Raw genomic sequence first — 22,107 nt, 5'->3', positions numbered from 1 at the left:
GTCAGTGGTGTCCTACATAAATCGCCAGGGCGGCCTCAGGTCCCGAAACCTGCACAGGCTGACAGAACGCCTTCTGGTGTGGGCTCAGCGCAACCTGCTCTCACTGAGAGCAGCGCACGTGCCAGGGCTCCTAAACGTAGGACCGGACAGACTGTCCAGGAACAATGTTCCGACAGGCGAGTGGTCTCTACACCCACAGACAGTCCAGCTGCTGTGGAAGAAATTCGGCAGAGCGGAAGTAGACCTGTTTGCGTCTCAAGAAAACGCTCACTGTCTGGAATTTTTCTCCAAGAGCAGCTCGAAGCAAGTCTCGCTCATCTGTCTTCAGACAGACGGAGCAGCTCTTTGTTTCGTTCAGCGGACGTTCCAAGGGACTAGCCGCGTCGAAACAGAGCCTGTCCAGATGGATAGTTGACACCATTGCGCTGGCGTACACTTCCGTTGGGTAGCATACAGTGCCCGTTGGGTGTCAGAGCGCACTCCACGAGAAGCATGGCTTCATCGTGGGCCTGGTCAAGTGGGATTGCCTTGCAAGATATATGTATGGCGGCAGGCTGGGCCTCCCCGTCTACATTTATAAGGTTTTATAACCTAGAGGTTCCCGCCTTGCAGGCCAGGCTGTTGTCGGTCTAAATAAACCAGTACTGTCTGTTCTGATGCTATCGGTTCAGAATACTGTGTCTGCTGAGCACTGCTCGCTGATCGACCATAAAATGTTATGGGCAAATTAATTAAGACCCACAATTTTCCATCAGTTCAGGCCGAACTCCGCCCTGTCTATATGATGTCATTTTGCGTCTGAGGGACGCTGCTATATGTGGAAGAGCGCGGCTCCGCCCCTCCCTCTTCCCGGACTCCCTGTGAGTTCCCTTGGTGATTGTGCACTATATGAACCCCGGGCTTTCGCCCTAGGGTCTTTGGTATCAGATCCCAGCACGCACGGCGTTTTACATTGGGTCCCCTAGCGTAAGATACTTACGCAGTACGAGAGACCTCTCGTAAGAGAACGTACTCAGTTCTCTCTAGAAGAGGGAACGAGTACTGCGTATCTTGCCGTGCATGCACACGCTCTGGTTCGCTTCGGCGATGAAAAACCAGATATTAGCTGCCTGCGAGCCGGATTTATAGGCCTAAGCCACGCCCGTTTCGGCGGGACGTGATGCAGCGGGCCGCGAAGCACTCTCATTGGGTCTGACATCATGCTAGGCCTCGCTCGATAGGCTGCTGCAGTTGCCGCAGAACAGCCAATAGGCACGTGAGCCGTCTCGCCTATGTCTGTATGCTGCCGCAACGCGTTTTACAATAATACAAAGGTTTCCAGAAAACCTTAGGTTTCCAGAAATCAATTTTTTGTAGGACCAATCAGCGAACAGAGGGAGTGGCTGAGAACGATGACGTTGATGTGATCACACACATGACTAGCGTCGGCCAATAGTGAGCCTACGTGTGACGTACAACACCGACGCGCTGCTCTTTCAAACTACGTGAAAAGACTCGAGGCACAGAGAGAAGGAAATGAATAGTGGAATAAAGTCGTTATTTTTGTTTGTTCTTGCGCACAAAAAGTATTCTCGTCGCTTTATAAACTTTATAAAAGACAGACATCTTATTCTAAACATAATCCTCTGATCATTCGGACTTGTTGTTTCCGGCCGGTTTCGGCGCATGACATACGACGTAACGACCACACGTTAGCGATTGGCTATGGCAGATCCTGAGTGACTCTGGGCAGATCCAATAGTTTTGAACTTTAACAGAGAACCCGCCTACAAGGAAGTAAACGTTTCTCAATGGAGAGAGGCCAGACTCTCTGTACAAATGAAATGTACGAGAGTCTGGTAGAACCAGGCTAGCGGAGAAGGCCATTCTTTGTGTTCTTAGTTAAGAATTTTCTGAGCCTGATGAAGTCGGTATAAATATGTTTAATACAACAAAATATGCCCGATGTTACAGTTACTGCACTTGCCGCCCAGAACAAAAGAGAACATCCCAATCGAGTGAAGGGATTTGTGGAAACTGAAATGGAAGCACACATCTTACCTAATTCAGACTAAAACACATCTATTTAGCCTCACATACTGACTTTATTTGTAGTTCATTATGTTTTAATACCCTGTATTTTCTTTCTCATTTTTAGGAAAAGCACTTAATTACCATTGCTTATTTCTATACCAAATGTCATACACTTGCAATGAAGCTAAAAATATAAACAACTACATCATTATGTTGATATCCTATATTTTTACAATAAAACTTACGATAACATGTCTTCTAATATCCTCAGTTGTTGCGAATACCGAGCTGCATCGAACACATTTGTAAATTACTTTCCTTGAACCCATTGTGCAAGTTCACTTTAATACCGCATGCTTTATATACATGTTGCTGCTGATTGGACTGCAGTTCTGACACACCCACCCAACAAGGTATCTCAAACATAGATATATATATAAACACTAGATACCTCGTACGCGCTGTTGGCCAATGGAGGTCGACGTCCGCACACGGCGGCCATCTTGCGACAGGGTGCTCGCTCACTCGTTTAATGGTGCATGTACTTTAAAATAACCATAACTTGCTCAATTTTCTACCGATTTTCAAACGGTTTGGTTTGTTATAAACGTCAGAGATGTAGTTACGACACTGCATACATAAACTGCATAGGCTACATATGAAAAATTGTAACATGCATGTTCAAGCATTCGGAATTATAGCCATGTTAATAACGTTTGTAAGAAACCAAACCGTTTGTACATCCGTCGAGATTTCATCGAGATATGAGGATTTGTGTACGTGCTTGATCATTCACCTTAATGCACAGAGCACTGCCGTAAGATGGCCGAACGGTGATGCCGGAAGTGACTGCGCCATAAGACATCTAGCGTTTGATGATCTCAAACCCCCGTTCCACACCGGTGCACGACGTTTCCAGGAAACATGAGGACACGACACGTTCAGGACACGTTCAACCCGGAAACTGTAGCAAAACGTTGCGCACCGTTTTGAACTTGAACGTGCCCCTGGATTTGCTAATTCAGCCAGGAGATAGAACTAATTAGTGAAATCAGCTGGCTGAGTTCATGGGTGGAATAAACATATGGCAGGACTTCTACTTTTTGACCCCTGGATATACACCTCTGAATTTAAATTAGCATATTTTACTTACATTTTACGATTTAGTCTGGCAGCCATAGCTGCCACTCAATTTACCCTTTTTTATGATTTTTTTTACAATGAAGGTATTTGTTTGTAATAATTCAGAAAATACCTGTGAAATAACAGTGTTTTTCGGTTTATTTAAATTAGAATATTTTACTTTCATTTTACGATTTAGTTTGGCAGCCATAGCTGCCAGTCATTTGACCATTTTTTTAACGATTTTTTTTAGAATGAAGGTATATTGTGATAATTCAGGAAATACCTGTAAAATAACAGTGTTTTTCAGTTCATTTAATTTATTTAAAGTAGTTTTACTTTAATGTTACAGGGTTTTTTTGGGCTGCCAGTCATTCGACCGTTTTATCATTAATTAAACGTTTTGTTTAATTACAAATTATATTTGTAATTTTACATATATTTTTATGTAATTTAAGAATACGAAAAAATACTGTATGAAAAATACAGTAGCTATATTTTCTGTATAAAAAATGTGAATAACTGCAATTTGTCATTAATGTCCCAATACCTAAAATAACAGTTTTGAGTAAAATTTACAATGAAAGAAAATTAACATCAAAACATCACAGTTATTTTCTGTAAAAATTAGAAAAAAATTTTTTTTCACAGTTTATGGTCACAACATTAGTGACAACAACACAAATGTTTGGAAATGTTCAATAGGGGTGCCATCTCTGTATAAATTTGTAGACATATTTAATGAGGCATTTGTGTAATTAAATAATAGTTAATAGTGTCTGATAGACCTGTTTAGACAAGCTAAAGCATAAATTCAATAGGGTGTACCATCTCTGTAAAATTGTATACATTTTTATAAATTTGTAGACATTTTTAATGAGACATTTGTGTAATTAAATAATAGTTAATAGTTTCTGATAGACCTGTTTAGACAAGCTATCCATAAATCAAGCAAAACCTTGCAAATTAGCCCTGCAACTTGAAGAACACATATTGTAGAGACATTTCATATTGTTATTTGATGATTTGATAATTGCATTTAATATATTATACTTTTAATAATACATTTGCAATGGGTTTGTAAAATAAGTTTTTATGCATGTTTTGGTTTGTGCATGTTTTTATGCATGTCTTTCTTGTATTTAGTTTTGACCAGCACAGGTCACAGCGTGTGTCCCGAGCGCTTCGAAACAGTGAATCATTTTGCAAAGCATTTGGTTCAATTGATTCAATGCTTAGGAAAGGTTCGGCGTAGCAGACGAAAATCAAATGCAGTGTGTAGCTCCTCCTCGTCACGTTGCAGATCAACGTGACTGGAGTTCCTGGTCGCGCGCCTTAGCTGAACGTGACACGAGAAAAACACTGAATGTGTGTCAAGCGCGCGCGGGGGGGGTTGTGGTGGGGGTTGACCTACTTTTCACATGTGTATGATGATACGTTAGGTTAAGACGTGGAAAAGGTACGTCAATTTTACAAATATATTTAGACTATTTTGTGTTGTTAGCAATGCATTATTAGATAATTTCTTGTTTTTGACTTTGAGTTACATAAATGTTCTTATTGAATGCAGTAGTGTTGTGCGTGTCACGTGACTGTGGGCAGTCCTGCCATCATAACAAACAACTTACTAGAAGTCAGATGAGTTTGAGAGCTTCGCTTCTCCTGTCGTGTTTGTAGTTCAGGTCGTTAGTTTCTGTCACTGATCAGAAAGTGCATTAGTAACGGTAGCTGTGGATTTAATCTCCCTCATCCAGAGCTCTGCTCTTACTCGAATGGTGAGTTATATATATAATTATATTATTATTATTATGATTATTATGATTATGATTATTATTTTATTTATTTTTTTACATTGATATATATCTATATAGAGGGGGATTTGAAATGCTTGTCCTCTGTTTTATTGGTAACGATTTTTAAAGGTATTTGGTAATGAGTGACGGAACGGTGTCAGTCATTCCTGTTGTGTTTTCTATTCTCTCGTGCGCGCGTGCTCGTGAAGTGTAGTAGTGTAGTGTACTGGTAATTTAATAGACGTGCCGCGCCTACTTTTTCGATGTAAACAAGTCACACTCACAATTTTTTCCTTCAGTGGTTTATAATAGTGCGATCGTACAGAGTAAATTTAATTAAAATTACTGATTTGACTCATGTACGACTCTTTGAAGCACACTGTAATCATTCGATCAGTCATTCGATTATTATATTTATAATTTGATATTAGAGGGGAGGGGGGGGGGGGGGTTATACCATCCTGAGGAAATCATGATCATGAACAGGGAAAGCCTAAATAAAAGGATTCTTTAAGTAGTTTCGCATAATCATATTATTTATTGGACAAAAATAAGTTTTTAATTGATATTAATATGTTTTTTAACTCTCAAACAAAACAAGTCATTCAAAATTTTGTGTTTATGCTCTTTGTTTTTGTATTACCATTTTTAAAATCATTTAATCAAAATATTAGTTGCCATAAATGTTTTTGAAAACCATATTAAACCAACATATTCTTGTTGTGTAAAAAACTATTGTTGGTTTAACTTAAAAAAGTAAGTTACCTGGTTGCCTTAAAATTTGAGTTCATTGAAATAAATAAAAAACAATGAAGGAAATTGGTTTAATTAATAGAAACTCAAAATATGATCCACATTAATCATCTTCTAAGTTGATTTGACAAAAGATAAAAAGTTGTGATAAATCATGATAATAGTTTTTTATAGTGTAAGAACTTGGTATTGTAAACAGCATCTTTATGTTGGACAGTTATATTTATCATTTACCCATATACACAGTGAGTGCAAAATGTAACTTGACACTAAAATCACACTTAAAATGTCTGAATGCCTTTGCATTACACACACAAATGTGTGGACGAGGATAACTGACTTCATGCAATCACCAAAATGCCATTGGATTCAAATACATTGAGCGAAAATGATGTAGAAAAGTGTTGTGCCGGTAACACTAGACAAATTTACTCTAATACCTATACTTTTGGGGCATTTCTCTCCTTTGTCCAATGTTTGACAGGAACATGTCCGTGACACCAGCTGCATGTGATTTTGGGCTGCTGGCCAGGCAGGAGGAGGACATAAAACCTCAGGCAGCAGTAATTCGGCGGAACCTCTTCGGCCCTGTGGACCACCAGCAGTTGCAGCAGGACTTCCAGAGGCTCTTCTGCATGAGTGTGGAGAACGCCAAACAACGCTGGAACTTTGACTTTCAGAGGGACCAGCCTGTCCCTGGCTGCATTGAGTGGGAGGAGCTGCGGTGCCAGGACGTGCCAGCGTTCTACCATAGCTGTGTGGTCAGGCCCGGTATGGCAAAGCAAATGGTGGAAGCAGCTGTTGGAGGAGGATCCTGCGCTTGTTCGTCTCCAGCAAAGGCCACAGAGAAATATCTGGAGCTTTGGACCAGAGGAACTTTGAGGGGAACCAAGCCAGAGAAGAGAAAGGCTGCATTGCTGGGGGTCAAACGCAGACAAGCAAACATCACAGGTATACAGTCGCACACTTTACATTCTCAGTTTCATTGGGTTAAAGCCAGACTGATGTGAGCCGGGACATTGTTTAAAAAAAACGAATAATGTTATTGTTAGTTGTATAGCCACTAATATTAATATTAAAAATGCTAAAATGCTTTTCTCTCTTTCAGACTTTTTCAGAGTGTCAAAAAGAAGATTTCTTCATCACAAAGCTTCACCAGGACAGTAAACATTACTTGGACTTTTTTTGTATAAATGTACATACAATATTTGCTCATGTAGCTCTTCTAACTGACCAGCAAATAAGGCTTAATAGGCTATATATATATATATATATATATATATATATATGCTGCACCTATTAAAAATCTTAACCTCTTGTACTTTTTCAGATTTTATTGTTACAACATGGAATCATGACTATTATAAATTAGATCCAAATTCAGATTTTATCGTACATTTGAATAATTAGAAGCAATTGATTCCAGTCATTGAATAAGCATTCACTCTCTTGCTAAATCAATCAGATGCATTTTGAATGCATTACTAAACTAAAAACTAAATTACTTTTATATTTTGTTCCATCCTGTGTTACACAGTCAAATTTGAAAATGTTATGGAATGTTTTTTTTTTTTTTTTTTTTTGCACTGAATATACATTCATACATTTATTTATATATAAGCAAGTACTGTGAACGTTTACAAAAATGCACTACAAAAGGACTGTTTGGTTACATCATAAACTTTTGCATTCCTCAGATTCAAAATGCATTGATCCTTTTAAGTGGCATCAGTGCCGGCTAACAATGTCTTACCATTATTCTGTCCCAATTTTGTTATTTACATTCCTGTTTTTACATATTACAAAAAAGGTATGTTTAACCTGAGCCATTCATGTTTTTCTTGAAGCAAATTAATTTGGGTATAAAATAAAAGTGACTATTATTACAGAGTTACTTGTACTACATACAAGGTATGCTTCGATATCATTGAAGTTATGTAAAAAGAGATTTTGTAAATGTTTTTAAATGGATATTGCCCTTGAAATATTGTTTGAGGAGTGACCACGTTTCCTATAATTGTGCATGAGGCTTCGTCTTGCAAAATTGGGGGGAAATGTAATATGTTGAAAAGCTACATTTGTCTTAAGTTTGAATCTTACCTGTAGTATTAGCAAAAATTGCAAGGACGTTTTCCATCAATCATTTGTACCATACTTTTTACAATACTGTATTTTTGTCCTGTGCATGTGTGATATATTCAAAAATATGTGTTAAATTTGTTCAATTAGCTATTTGTTTGAAATTATTTGGTATTAAAGAGGCAGCTGATGCAGTTAACCAAAATAATTGCTCTACAATAAATAGAAAGCCTTAAACTGCTGTCAGGAAGATCGAATTAAGTCTAAACCAAACCCACATGCTGAAATATTAAACTGCAATTTAAACAGAATTTGTTAAGGAGAATTCCAGTTTCAGCTTTTTAAAGACATATTTGTCAACTAGTTGTTCAGGCAATTTATTAGGGCCCAAGCCCTGAAAGGGCGAAGGCCCTATTGTTTCCGGTAGGATTATTTATTAGGGCCCAAGCCCTGAAAGGGCGAAGGCCCTATTGTTTCCGGTAGGATTATTTATTATTATTATTATTATTATTATTATTATTTTGTCAACCTTTCGGGCACTTTTGGGGCTCTTAACATGCTCGAAAACTCTTGAAATTTTGCACACACGTCAGAACCCGCGGCCATCAGGTCCGGACTGAAGCTGGTACCCGGGCGTGGCAGGGGGGCTCAACAGCGCCCCCTGGAACGGGATCCGAACACGTGTCCATAAATCAAACACGCTTGCATGTAATAATATGAAACTCGGTACACATATAGATCTCATCGGGCCGAACAACTTTCGTGCTCTAAGTTTTACGCCAGCCAAACAGGAAGTTGGCTATTTAGCGTTGTTTGGAAACGCATGCTGTGGAATTTAATGTACTCCTCCTAGGGAATTCATCGATTCGCCTCCAAACTCGGTGTGCATGAAGTCAAGACATTGAGGATGCTAAATTGCGGACGGATTTTTGATATCTTGAACGGTTTGGCCGTGGCGAGGAAACAAATTTATGGCGAAAAAATTAAACAGGAAGTGTGTTATAACTTCTGCATACATTAACTGATCTTGATGAAACTTCAGCAGTGTGTTCGTTGTAAGAGGCCGATCACATGGATGTGACTATTGTGAGTCAAAGTTATAGCGCCACCAACAGGCAGCAGGAAGTACATCACTTTCAAAATGCTTTGAAATCAGTGTCTTATTTTTACCCGATTTGCTTCAAACTTTATGTGTACAATGTAGACACACGGCAGATGTAAACCTGTGAAAGGATTATTGATATCTTAGATACTGTTACCGTGGCAATGCATCAAACTTTAATATTCTTTTTTGATGCTTTTGAGACTCTTAACATACTTGAAATTGCATGAAACTCAACAGACACATCACATTTATTAGCCAGTAGACATGTGCAAAGTTTCAGAAACGGGCATGGTGGAATGGCTCAGTAGCGCCACCTTTAGTCAAAAATGGGGGCTTAGTTTTTCCTAGAATCACAAAACTTGGTATGTGTATTGTTCTCATCAAGACGGACAACTTTCTAATTTACATGAACCATCTCCGACCAACAGGAAGAGAGATATTTTGGTTTGAATGTGGATTTTCTGAAGAATTTTCTCTCCCTCTCTCTGTGTCTGTGTGTGTGTGAGGGGAGGGGGGGATTTGACTCTTGCTTTTATATTGTTAATCAAGGTTTCAGGGGCTTTTGGGGTCCTTAACGTGCTCAAAAACTCTTGAAACTTTGCACACAGGTCAAAACCCACGGCCATCAGGGCCGGGCTGAAGCTGGTACCCGGGCGTGGCAGGGGGGCTCAACAGCGCCCCCTTGAACGGGGTTCTAAAACTTGATCCATATATCAAACACGCTCGCATGAATTAATATGAAACTCGGTACACATATAGATCTCATCGGGCCGAACAACTTTACCCCGGTCAAGTTTTACGCCAGCCCAACAGGAAGTCGGCTATTATGGGTTGTTTGGAAAACGCTTGCTGTGGAATGTGAAATACTCCTCCTAGAAAATTCACTGTGTCCCCTTCAAACTCGGTGTGCATGTAGTCAAGACTTTGAGGATGCTAAATTGCGGACGGATTTTTGATATCTCGAACGGTTTGGCTGTGGCGAGGAATCGAATTTATGGCGAGAAAAGAGAAACACGGAAGTGGAATAACTTCTGCATACATTAACTGATCTTGATGAAACTTCAGCAGTGTGTTCGTGGTAAGAGGCCGATCAGATGGATGTAGCTATTGTGAGTCAAAGTTATAGCGCCACCAACTGGCAGCAGGAAGTGTGTCACTTTCAACATGCTTTAGACAAAAGTGGGGGGGTTAGTTTTAACTACAGTAAAGAAAAAATAGTTTTTATATTGTTCTCATTAAGCCGGACAACTTTCTAATTTACATTCAATAGCTCTGGCCATCAGGAAGTCAGATATTTGGGTCTGAATGTGAATTTTTTTGCAAAATCAGCCTCTGAATTTTTAGCCACTCCTCTTAAACTATTTATTTTATTCGTACCAAACTTTTTCAACATGATGAAACTACATTAAATATGCTAAGTTGTGAATGGATAATAAATATCTCAAACGGTTTTGCTACGGCGAGGGATTAATGTCCAAAAAGGAAACACTAAAAATCTTCTAAAAATGTAATTATATACCATTTATTTCTATATAAAAGTATACAAATATCACAACTAAACCCATTTTATTCTGTTTTTGCAATTCAAGAAGAATGAAAAAGTTAAAAACAGGCTATTTAGTGCTATTTGGTTCAACAAAAAAGCAAACATAGGGCTATACTGCCCTCTTGTGTCCAAAAGGACATCAAAATAGTATATAAAACTTTTTACCAGGTAGGCCAATATTGTATTTAAATATACATTTATTAGGTATGTGTCTGAGGATATTTTCCCACCGGTTAATCGACGTGTGACACGAGTGGGTGCTTTTAAATCGCTAATATAAAAGTGAAAGTAAAAAAACGGACGTCCGCACGGACATTGATAATGGTGCACGTTGGAAAGAATGATACTTTTAAACATAACACTAAACCGCCATTAGGTGTCGCCAGGCGACCATCTTAATGAGCGAGTCATTGATTCATTCGTTCAAATGATTCGTTCCAATGACTGAGTCATTCATGATTGAGACAGATGTTTATGGATTGACCATTGAATCTTTGAGTCAAGCGATTCGTTTCAAAATGCTGAATCATTCAGTAATGAGAAAACAAGTTGCTGTGATCTTTGTTTAACTATTTTTGCTGCTGAAACAGAACAAAAACAGTCAATATTGCATCTAAAATGTAAGTGACTTAATTGTAACTGTTTATTAACCTGTTGTATGAAATCAATGTCACAGTTTCAATCGTGATTGTATTCAGGAAATAGTTGCCTACTCGTCAAGTGAGGTTGCTTAACTCTATCATATGTTATAAAAAATATAAAAACTCCATATTTGTAATTTTTATAGTCAGTATGTTGTTAACTGGGTTGCTTTTTTGTGTGCTGCGCTCATTTGTTTACAATTCTCCTGGAGAAGCAGCATGAGCCTCAGCAGTGCAACCCCATTGATCAGTAATACATTTATTATTAACTGATGATTGCAACTTAAAATGAATGTAATGAAATTAGAATAATCTCTCGTTTTAGTGATTCCCAAGTTATTTTTTTGTTATTGACGTTCTAATCAGGCTATACTCTGGTCGGGCAAGTAAAATTCTCTTTCAGGTAGGCCTATTGTATTTATATATAAATATATTAGGGATGTGACTGTGATAAAATTTTCCCACCGGTTAATCGACGTGTGACACCACTGAGCGCTTTTAAATCGCTAACTATAGTATACTATATACTAGTAAAATACAGACGTCCGCACAGACATTGATAATGGTGCGGAGTAGAGCGAGCATTTTCAATTTATTCCTATGGATGTAGGAATTAACTAAAACATTTTATTTATGTTTTTGTGTCCACTGTTCAACCGCAACCGCGTCACACACACACACACACATTCCAGAATTGCAATCTTGACATCGCAGCCTGTTCATTATAGCCCTAATACAATATAATAATAAAAATAGTCAACCTAACATAAACGAATTACACTGCTCTGTTTAAATAGTCAGTAGTACAATCTGTACCATTCACAGTAAGCAGAGCTCCACTGTGATGTTTCCAAGAACATTTTTGCGCGTGTGAAGAGGATGATTTTTTCCATCGATATTGGAACACGAGTGAAGTACAAAGCCTATAATAAAGAATAGTTTAGCATCCAAATACATCGCAAATATTGAAACATTTTGATTCTAATGAGAGGGTTACGTGAGACCAACACTGCTTACTTTCGTTTTTATTTTTACATTAAATTTAAAGGATTTGTTGTGGAATATTTTGGGTGTATCATAAAATCAGAATAAGGTAAGACAAGTAAAATTTTCTGTCTTATATTTATATATATATATATATATATATATACGTATATATATATAAGTATATATATATATATATATATATATATATATATATATATGTGTGTGTGTGTGTGTGTGTATATATATAGATATTTATATACATATATATATATGTATATAGATATTTATATATGTATATATATATATATATATATATATAAATATAGCTGCGAGCAGCGATGGAGGGCCAAAGCCGGTGGCACCGCCATCCCCGGTGCCTTTAGGTAACTAAAGGCACCGGGGTGGCGGTGCCACCGGCTTGGGCCCGCAATCGCTGCTCGCAGCTATATTTATTATTATTATTATTATTATTATTATTTTGTCAACCTTTCGGGCACTTTTGGGGCTCTTAACATGCTCGAAAACTCTTGAAATTTTGCACACACGTCAGAACCCGCGGCCATCAGGGCCGGACTGAAGCTGGTACCCGGGCGTGGCAGGGGGGCTCGACAGCGCCCCCTGGAACGGGATCCGAACACTTGTCCATAAATCAAACACGCTTGCATGTAATAATATGAAACTCGGTACACATGTAGATCTCATCGGGCCGAACAACTTTCGTGCTCTAAGTTTTACGCCAGCCAAACAGGAAGTTGGCTATTTAGCGTTGTTTGGAAACGCATGCTGTGGAATTTAATGTACTCCTCCTAGGGAATTCATCGATTCGCCTCCAAACTCGGTGTGCATGAAGTCAAGACATTGAGGATGCTAAATTGCGGACGGATTTTTGATATCTCAAACGGTTTGGCCGTGGCGAGGAAACAAATTTATGGCGAAAAAATGAAACAGGAAGTGTGTTATAACTTCTGCATACATTAACTGATCTTGATGAAACTTCAGCAGTGTGTTTGTTGTAAGAGGCCGATCGCACAGATGTGACTATTGTGAGTCAAAGTTATAGCGCCACCAACAGGCAGCAGGAAGTACATCACTTTCAAAATGCTTTGAAATCAGTGTCTTATTTTTACCCGATTTGCTTCAAACTTTATGTGTACAATGTAGACACACGGCAGATGTAAACCTGTGAAAGGATTATTGATATCTTAGATACTGTTGCCGTGGCAACGCATCAAACTTTAATATTCTTTTTTGATGCTTTTGAGACTCTTAACATACTTGAAATTGCATGAAACTCAACAGACACATCACATTTATTAGCCAGTAGACATGTGCAAAGTTTCAGAAACGGGCGTGGTGGAATGGCTCAGTAGCGCCACCTTTAGTCAAAAATGGGGGCTTAGTTTTTCCTAGAATCACAAAACTTGGTATGTGTATTGTTCTCATCAAGACGGACAACTTTCTAATTTACATGAACCATCTCCGACCAACAGGAAGAGAGATATTTTGGTTTGAATGTGGATTTTCTGAAGAATTTTCTCTCCCTCTCTCTGTGTCTGTGTGTGTGTGAGGGGAGGGGGGGATTTGACTATTGCTTTTATATTGTTAATCAAGGTTTCAGGGGCTTTTGGGGTCCTTAACGTGCTCAAAAACTCTTGAAACTTTGCACACAGGTCAGAACCCACGGCCATCAGGGCCGGGCTGAAGCTGGTACCCGGGCGTGGCTGGGGGGCTCAACAGCGCCCCCTTGAACGGGGTTCTAAAACTTGATCCATATATCAAACACGCTCGCATGAATTAATATGAAACTCGGTACACATATAGATCTTATCGGGCCGAACAACTTTACCCCGGTCAAGTTTTACGCCAGCCCAACAGGAAGTCGGCTATTATGGGTTGTTTGGAAAACGCTTGCTGTGGAATGTGAAATACTCCTCCTAGAAAATTCACCGTGTCCCCTTCAAACTCGGTGTGCATGTAGTCAAGACTTTGAGGATGCTAAATTGCGGACGGATTTTTGATATCTCGAACGGTTTGGCTGTGGCGAGGAATCGAATTTATGGCGAGAAAAGAGAAACACGGAAGTGGAATAACTTCTGCATACATTAACTGATCTTGATGAAACTTCAGCAGTGTGTTCGTGGTAAGAGGCCGATCAGATGGATGTAGCTATTGTGAGTCAAAGTTATAGCGCCACCAACTGGCTGCAGGAAGTGTGTCACTTTCAACATGCTTTTGACAAAAGTGGGGGGGTTACTTTTAACTACAGTAAAGAAAAAATAGTTTCTATATTGATCTCATCAAGCCGGACAACTTTCTAATTTACATTCAATAGCTCTGGCCATCAGGAAGTCAGATATTTTGGTCTGAATGTGAATTTTTTTGCAAAATCAGCCTCTGAATTTTTAGCCACTCCTCTTAAACTATTTATTTTATTCGTACCAAACTTTTTCAACATGATGAAACTACATTAAATATGCTAAATTGTGAATGGATAATAAATATCTCAAACGGTTTTGCTATGGCGAGGGATTAAAGTAAAAATCTTCTAAAAATGTAATTATATACCATTTATTTCTATATAAAAGTATACAAATATCACAACTAAACCCATTTTATTCTGTTTTTGCAATTCAAGAAGAATGAAAAAGTTAAAAACAGGCTATTTGGTGCTATTTAGATTAGATTAGATTAGATTCAACTTTATTGTCATTACACAAGTACAGGTACAAGGCAACGAAATGCAGTTTAGGTCTAACCAGAAGTGCAATAGCAGCAAGTGCAGGATATACAGTGGTTCATAAGTGCAGAACATGGATATGTACTGAATAAATATAGAGTTGAATACTATTATAAACAAAAATTTACAGATAGATTGTCCTATGAATATAATATACAGATAACTATTACTGTGAACAGAATTTACAGCTAGATATGTACTGAATATAATAATATACAGATGGCTATTACTATAAACAGAATGTTTACAGATAGATATGTACTGAATATAATATACAGATGGCTGTTACTATAAACAGAATTTTACAGATAGATATGTACTATGAATATATATACAGATGGCTGTTACTATAAACAGAATGTGAGCATAATATACAGATGGATATTACTATAAACAGAATTTTACAAATAGATATATGTATAAGTTAGGCTAATGAGCAGTATAACAATGGATTTAAGTAGTGCAAATAAAGTTTGGACAGAAGCTATCCGAGTGAGTGCAGTGGAAAGTAATTGCATATTACAGTTAAGGTACGATATTGCAATGTATATATAAACAGTCGGTACTGTAAATAAACAGTCGGCAGTGCAAATGAGCATATTCCAGTCAAGGTAGTAGTGCAAGATGCATATGTAAACAGTTGTTACTGTAATAAATGGAGGCAGGTGTGAGGAGGGAGAGGAGAGTCAATCAGTATATAAGGGGAGTGGGATCAATGAGGGTTAGAGTTTAATAAAGAGACAGCTCTGGGGAAAAAACTGTTCTTTAGTCTGCTGGTCCTGGTCCGGAGGCACCTGAAACGCCTGCCGGAAGGCAGGAGAGAAAACAGTCTGTGGGCTGGGTGAGAGGAGTCCTTAAGGATGCTGCGAGCTCGATGCAGACAGCGTTTCCTCTGGATGTGCTCGATGGCAGGTAGTGGAGTCCCAGTGATGCGCTGGGCGGTTTTCACCACCCGCTGCAGTGCCTTGCGCTCTGCAACAGAACAGCTCCCATACCACACTGTAGCACAGTTGGTCAGGATGCTTTCTATTGCACAGCGATAGAAGTTCACCAGGATAGTGGAGGAAAGCTGATTCTTCCTCAGTGTCCTCAGGAAGAAGAGGCGCTGGTGAGCCTTCTTGACCAGGCTGGAGGTGTTGGTTGTCCAGGTCATGTCCGCCGAGATGTGGGTCCCCAGGAACTTGAAACTGGAGACACGCTCAACAGCCATTCCATTGATGTGGATGGTGTCGTGTGTGCCTCTTGACACTTTCCTGAAGTCCACGATGAGCTCCTTCGTTTTGGTGGTGTTGAGGAGCTGGTTATTTTCGGTGCACCATGTGGCCAGGTGCTTGATCTCCTCCCTATAGGCAGTCTCATCGTTGTTGCTGATGAGACCAATCACCGTAGTGTCGTCCGCAAACTTGACGATGGAATTAGATCCGTACACAGGCTTGCAGTCGGAGGTGAAGAGGGAGTAGAGGAACGGGCTTAGCACACAGCCCTGTGGTACACCAGTGTTGAGTGTGATGGATGTGGAGCAGTTGGAGCCTGATCGAACATTCTGGGGTCTGTTGGTCAAGAAGTCCAAAATCCAGTTGCACATGGAGGTGTTGAAGCCCAGGTCTCCAAGTTTGGCTATTAACTTAGTTGGGATGACAGTGTTGAATGCTGAGCTGAAGTCAACAAACAGCATGCGTGCATAAGTGTTCTTATTGTCCAGATGTGTGAGCACAGAGTGCAGTGCCATGGAGACTGCATCCTCTGTGCTCCTATTGCTACGGTAGGCAAACTGGTGTGAGTCCAATGTGGATGGTAGAGAGTCTTTTAGGTGTGCCAGGACCAGCCGCTCAAAGCACTTCATTACGATGGGTGTGAGTGCTACAGGGCGGTAGTCATTAAGGCACTTCGGGCTGGAGTGTTTTGGCACTGGCACAATGGAAGTGCATTTAAAGCATGTTGGTACAGTTGCTTGGGCAAGAGACAGGTTGAAAATGTCTGTAAAAACCCCAGCGAGCTGCTCCGCACATGCCCTGAGTACGCGTCCAGGGATGTTGTCTGGTCCAGCAGCCTTGTGCGCGCTGATCCTGCTCAGTGCATTGCAGACATCTGTGGAGGAGAGTGTGATCGGTGGGTGGTCAGCTGAGGATTTGAGCTTGGTGGCAGTTTCTCTGTTGTCTCTTTCAAAGCGAGCATAAAAGTCATTTAGCTCGTTCAGGAAGTTGACATCAGTGGCTGCGGGGGTGGAGTGAGAGGGTTTGTAGTCACTGATGGCCTGAATGCCCTGCCACATGCGCCGAGGGTCAGCGTTGGAAAAGTGTCCCTCTATCTTAAGCTTGTAGCAGTGCTTGGCCTCTTTGATGCCCCTTTTCAGATTTGCTCTGGATGTGCTATAGGCTTGTGCATCTCCTGATCTGAAGGCAGTATTGCGTGTCTTCAATAGGAGTCGCACTTCCCTGTTCATCCATGGCTTCTGATTTGGGTATGTGGTGATCTGCTTCTGGGTTGTAACACTGTCAATGGTGGTATTAATATAATCCAGTACAGAGGAGGTGTAGCAGTCAATGTCCGTGTGAGAGCCACTGGTGGCTTGAGAAGCAAACATACTCCAGTCTGTGTGTAGAAACCTTTCCTGGAGTGAGAAATCTGCCCCCGCAGGCCACACCTTGATGGTCTTCACTGATGGCTTCACGCGATTGATCAGAGGTGCATATTTGGGGGTGAGGAACAAAGAAAGGTGATCTGACTGTCCCAAGTGGGGGAGGGGTGTCGCGACGTAAGCTTCAGCCATGTTTGTGTAAACATGGTCTAAGGTTTTGTTTCCTCTGGTGTGACAGGAAACATGCTGGTGAAATTTCGGTAGCACTGACTTTAAGTTTGAATGATTAAAATCACCCGCAACAATAAACGCAGCTTCCGGGTGAACGGTCTGTTGTTTACTGATGGCTGCGTGAAGTTCTTTCATAGCAAACTTGGCATCAGCATCCGGGGGAATATAGGCTGCAGTTATAATAGTGGAAGTGAACTCCCGCGGTAGATAAAACGGTCTACATTTAACCATGAGAAACTCAAGGTTAGCTGAACAATGTCTCCCAACAATTTGGTTCAACAAAAAAGCAAACATAGGGCTATACTGCCCTCTTGTGTCCAAAAGGACATCAAAATAGTATATAAAACTTTTTACCAGGTAGGCCAATATTGTATTTAAATATACATTTATTAGGTATGTGTCTGAGGATATTTTCCCACCGGTTAATCGACGTGTGACACGAGTGGGTGCTTTTAAATCGCTAATATAATAGTGAAAGAAAAATAATGATAATGTTGCACACACAAATCACACACATGTGGGAAAGAATGATGCTTTTAAACAACACTAAACCGCCATTAGGTGTCACCAGGCATCCATCTTAATAAGCGAGTCATTGATTTATTCGTTCAAACGATTCGTTCGAATGAGTCGATCATGATTAAGACAGATGTTTATGGATTGATCATTCAATCTTTGAGTCAACCGATTCGTTAAAAATGCTGAATCGTTCAGTTATGAGAAAACACGTGATGCGTGATGGTTCTGCCGTGATCTTTGTTTAACTATTTTCGCTGCTGAAACAGAACAAAAACAGTCAACATTGCATCTAAAATGTAAGTGACTTAATTGTAACTGTTTATTAACCTATTGTATGAAATCTAAGGGTGGGAGAAAAAATTGATTCTTAGATGCATCGCGATGCGGACGTGGACGATTCTGAATCGATTCACAAATGTCAAAAAATCGATTCTCTAAAAAAATATTTTTCTAACAACGTAATATTGACGGAAGGCAAAAGGCGGAACTCTAAGCGGACGTGCGTGCAGTCTGTGGCGCGCACATAACAGAGAAGTTTCTTCTGCTCACCAAGGCTGCATTTATTTGATTAAAAATACAAACAAAAACAGTAATATTGTAAAATAGTATTCCAATTTAAAACAGCTGCTTTCTATTTTAATATATTTTAAACTGTTATTTATTCCTGTGATCAAAGCTGAGTTTTCAGCATCATTACTCCAGTCGTCACTGTCACATGATCCTTTAGAAATTATTCTAATATGATGATTGATACTCAAGAAACATTCATTATTATTTTAAATGTCGAAAACAGTTGTGTACAGTCTTTGATGAATAGAAAGTTCAAAAGAACAGCATTTATCTGAAATCTAAAGCTTTTGTAACGTTAAACACTACCGCTCAAAAGTTTGTGGTTAGTAATAATTAAAATTTTATTTTTGGGGGAAAGAAATAAAATAAATCAGTACTTTTATTTATGAAGGATGAGTTAAACTGATCAACAGTTACAGTAAAGACATTTATAATGTTAAAAATATATATATTTGAAATATATGCTGTTCTTTTGAACTTTACATTCATCAAAGCATTTTGAAAAAAAAAAAATCTGTACACAACTGTTTTCAACATTGAAAATAATAATGAATATTTATTGAGCATCAATCATCATATTAGTATGATTTCTGAAGGATCATGTGACACTGAAGACTGGAGTAATGATGCTGAAAACTCAACTTTGATCACAGAAATGAATTACTATGTAAAATATTTTAAAATTGAAAACAGCTGTTTTAAATTGGAATAATATTTCACAATATTACTGTTTTTGTTTGTATTTTTAATCAATAAATGCAGCCTTGGTGAGCAGAAGAGACTTCTCCTAAAAACATTAAAAATCTTACTGACCCCAAACTTTTGAACAATAATATATATATATATATATATATATATATATATACATATATATGTATGTGTGTGTATGTATGTATGTATGTATGTATATATATATATATATATATATATATATATATATATATATGTATAAATATAGCTGCGAGCAGCGATGGAGGGCCAAAGCCGGCGGTACCGCCACCCCGGTGCCTTTAGGTAACTAAAGGCACCGGGGTTGCGGTGCCACCGGCTTGGGCCCGTAATCGCTGCTCGCAGCTATATTTATTATTATTATTTGCATTCATTGCAAACACACATGTTAAACATTTCTGATACATTCAGTAACTTCCTCTTAAAACAGTGCATACATTTGAATATTTTTAAAATGCAGTAATAGAAAATATTAGTACTCTACCTCATGAAATGACAATGACCTTCATTTTATACACACTTACACATGTATAAGAAAACAAATATGTAAGATGTAGCGTTTGTTTGTTTTTCCCTCAGAAGTACAGCAAAATTTCAATAAATTTTCTTGTACTTCACTTCAGGTTTACAGGACATTGTGTGTACTTTCATTGTTCCAGTTCTGTTTTTGAACAACTTTTTGAAAAAACTCACGTTCACTTTATTCTGTCATTCTGTGTTTTCAAGTGCCTCTTGATATCACCAATTAACTATTGGATTTTGCACTATATGTGGTCATAAGATGTGATGCCAGCTGACTTTTACCCCGCAGCTTTTGTTGCAGATATGTCAACAGTGTTGTATTCAGTGCATGATACTTCTTGTGAATTTGTAGTCATGTATACTCCTATATGATTGAATGTTACTTATGGTAAAACATGTTAATACTAGCTGATTTTATATGACTGATGTACGAGTTTGCATAGTCATCAAAAATCACTGATAAAATGTTTGTTTATAATATTTTTGGAAGTATGTCTTTATTTGATTGTAATACACTATATATATCAGAATACAAATGAACATAATACATTTTTTTTAAAAACACTTTAGTACTGTTTTGACAAGTGCTACGGTTTCACAGTTCACAACTCCAAACTAATCACTTGAAGGCAGTTCATTCAAAACCTTCTATGTGCCTTCATTAAGGTCTACATATTTCTTTACATATAATTACTTCACAATAAGTTTAATAAACTAAACACAACAGATTTGTCTTTAATTTCAGACCGGTTTCAAATTTACCTTTTTTAGCCAAGGTTTTAGAAAAAGTGGTTTTTAAACAATTCCAAACTTATATTACAATGAATTCAATAGTTGAGCCTCTTCTATCAGGATTTAAGTCATGCCATATCACTGAGACAGTGTTGGTCAAGGTGTTAGAATTACATTTTTCTATCATTGGACAATGGAGACCCACAAGGGTCAGTCCTTACTCCGTTACTTTTGGGGGCTATCTTCCGAAAATACAATGTTGCATTTCCTTGCCAGTGGATGATACTTAGATTTATGTGCCAGTAAGACAGTCAAATACAAATTAAATGATTTCTACAAGACATCAAAGGCCTGGATGGCTGCAATGTTTTTTAAAGCTTAACGAAGACAAAACCGAGATAATTGTGTTCGGCTCTGACAGTGATGTTGTGAGTCAATCTTAAAAATCAACCCCCTCTCTGGTTTTATGAAATCCAGTGTGAAAAATCGGGGTTTTGTTTTGGACAGTAACTTAAAAATGGAGTCAAATAAACTGTTTGTTTTTTTATTTACGTCTTTTTGCTAAGATTTAAAAAAAATGATCAGTTTCAGATTTTGAGAAAGCAATTACAGCTTTGGTCTTCACATGAATGGGCTATTGTAACTTTCTTTTTTATGGAATTGATGCTATATCACTTGCCCGCTTACAGAAAGTCCAAAACGCAGTGGATAGGATCATTTTAGTCTGCCAAAAAATATGACTTATGCTGTTATTAATTTCATTGAAATGGCTGCCTGAATGGTACAGAATTCGGTATACAATTCTCATACTTGTTTTTAAGGCTCTTCACAATCAGGCACCCAGGTCTGTCCAGTATGTTGTCAATATATACTCCCCCCAGATCCTTGAGATCGGAGAATAAAATAAGCCACTGGATTCAATACATTGAGCGAAAATTATGTCAAAAAGTGTTGTGCCGGTAACACTAGACAAATGTACTCTAATGCCTATACTTTTGGGGGAAGTATATTTTTTGCTATCTTTTATGTGTTCGTAGGACAAAATATAAACATGGGAGACAGAGCTTTCTCCCTTCTCTATAAGATCAGCCAAATCACTTTCAAATTTTGGTTAAAATCACTCCTGTTAAACGCTATGTGAGAACTCACGAAGTGGTTTTCGACTGCAGCTGTGTCTATTTTATGTAGTTCTATGTATTGTTATCTCTATGTATTGATGTTGTATTGTGATTGTGAAGGACTTTGGGCAACTCGTGTTGCACTAAATTGTGCTATAAGAATAAAAATGAATGAATGAATGAATGAATGAATGAATGAATGAATGAATGAATGAATGAATGAATGAATGAATGAATGAATGAATGAATTGTTGACCTTGCTCCGGCATATGGTGCAGCCAGAGTGGGTGACTAGTAGCTCTTGATGGCTGTTCTGTCAAGTCTTTGGCATC

The 22,107-nt window shown here is 38.6% G+C and overlaps 1 protein-coding gene across 2 annotated transcripts; it reads left to right on the top strand.

Moving 5' to 3' along the window:
- The first annotated feature begins 4,519 nt into the window (after window positions 1-4,519).
- Window positions 4,520-7,571, top strand: cdkn1d (cyclin-dependent kinase inhibitor 1D). Of its 2 annotated transcripts, none has more exons than XM_084408460.1 (3): window positions 4,520-4,594; window positions 6,166-6,632; window positions 6,790-7,571. In XM_084408460.1, exons 2-3 carry the CDS (start codon window positions 6,170-6,172, stop codon window positions 6,846-6,848), a joined length of 522 nt encoding a protein of 173 aa, XP_084264586.1. In that variant the 5' UTR covers window positions 4,520-4,594; window positions 6,166-6,169; the 3' UTR covers window positions 6,849-7,571. The 2 variants fall into 2 exon arrangements, with proteins under 2 accessions (XP_084264586.1, XP_084264585.1); XM_084408459.1 differs by lacking the exon at window positions 4,520-4,594 and adding an exon at window positions 4,636-4,910.
- The last annotated feature ends 14,536 nt before the right edge of the window (window positions 7,572-22,107 follow it).

Source organism: Rutilus rutilus (assembly GCF_951802725.1).
Source record: "Rutilus rutilus genome assembly, chromosome: 4".
Taxonomy (NCBI): domain Eukaryota; kingdom Metazoa; phylum Chordata; class Actinopteri; order Cypriniformes; family Leuciscidae; genus Rutilus; species Rutilus rutilus.
The sequence above is the reverse complement of the archived record's forward strand: the minus strand, read 5'-3'. Positions and strand labels throughout refer to the sequence as shown.

Bases quoted from the DNA above. Each gene is read 5' to 3' on its own strand.
- cdkn1d (XM_084408460.1), top strand. From the start codon at position 6,170: ATGTCCGTGACACCAGCTGCATGTGATTTTGGGCTGCTGGCCAGGCAG. The intron at 6,633-6,789 runs GTATACAGTCGC...TCTCTCTTTCAG, and splicing joins CAGACAAGCAAACATCACAG to ACTTTTTCAGAGTGTCAAAA.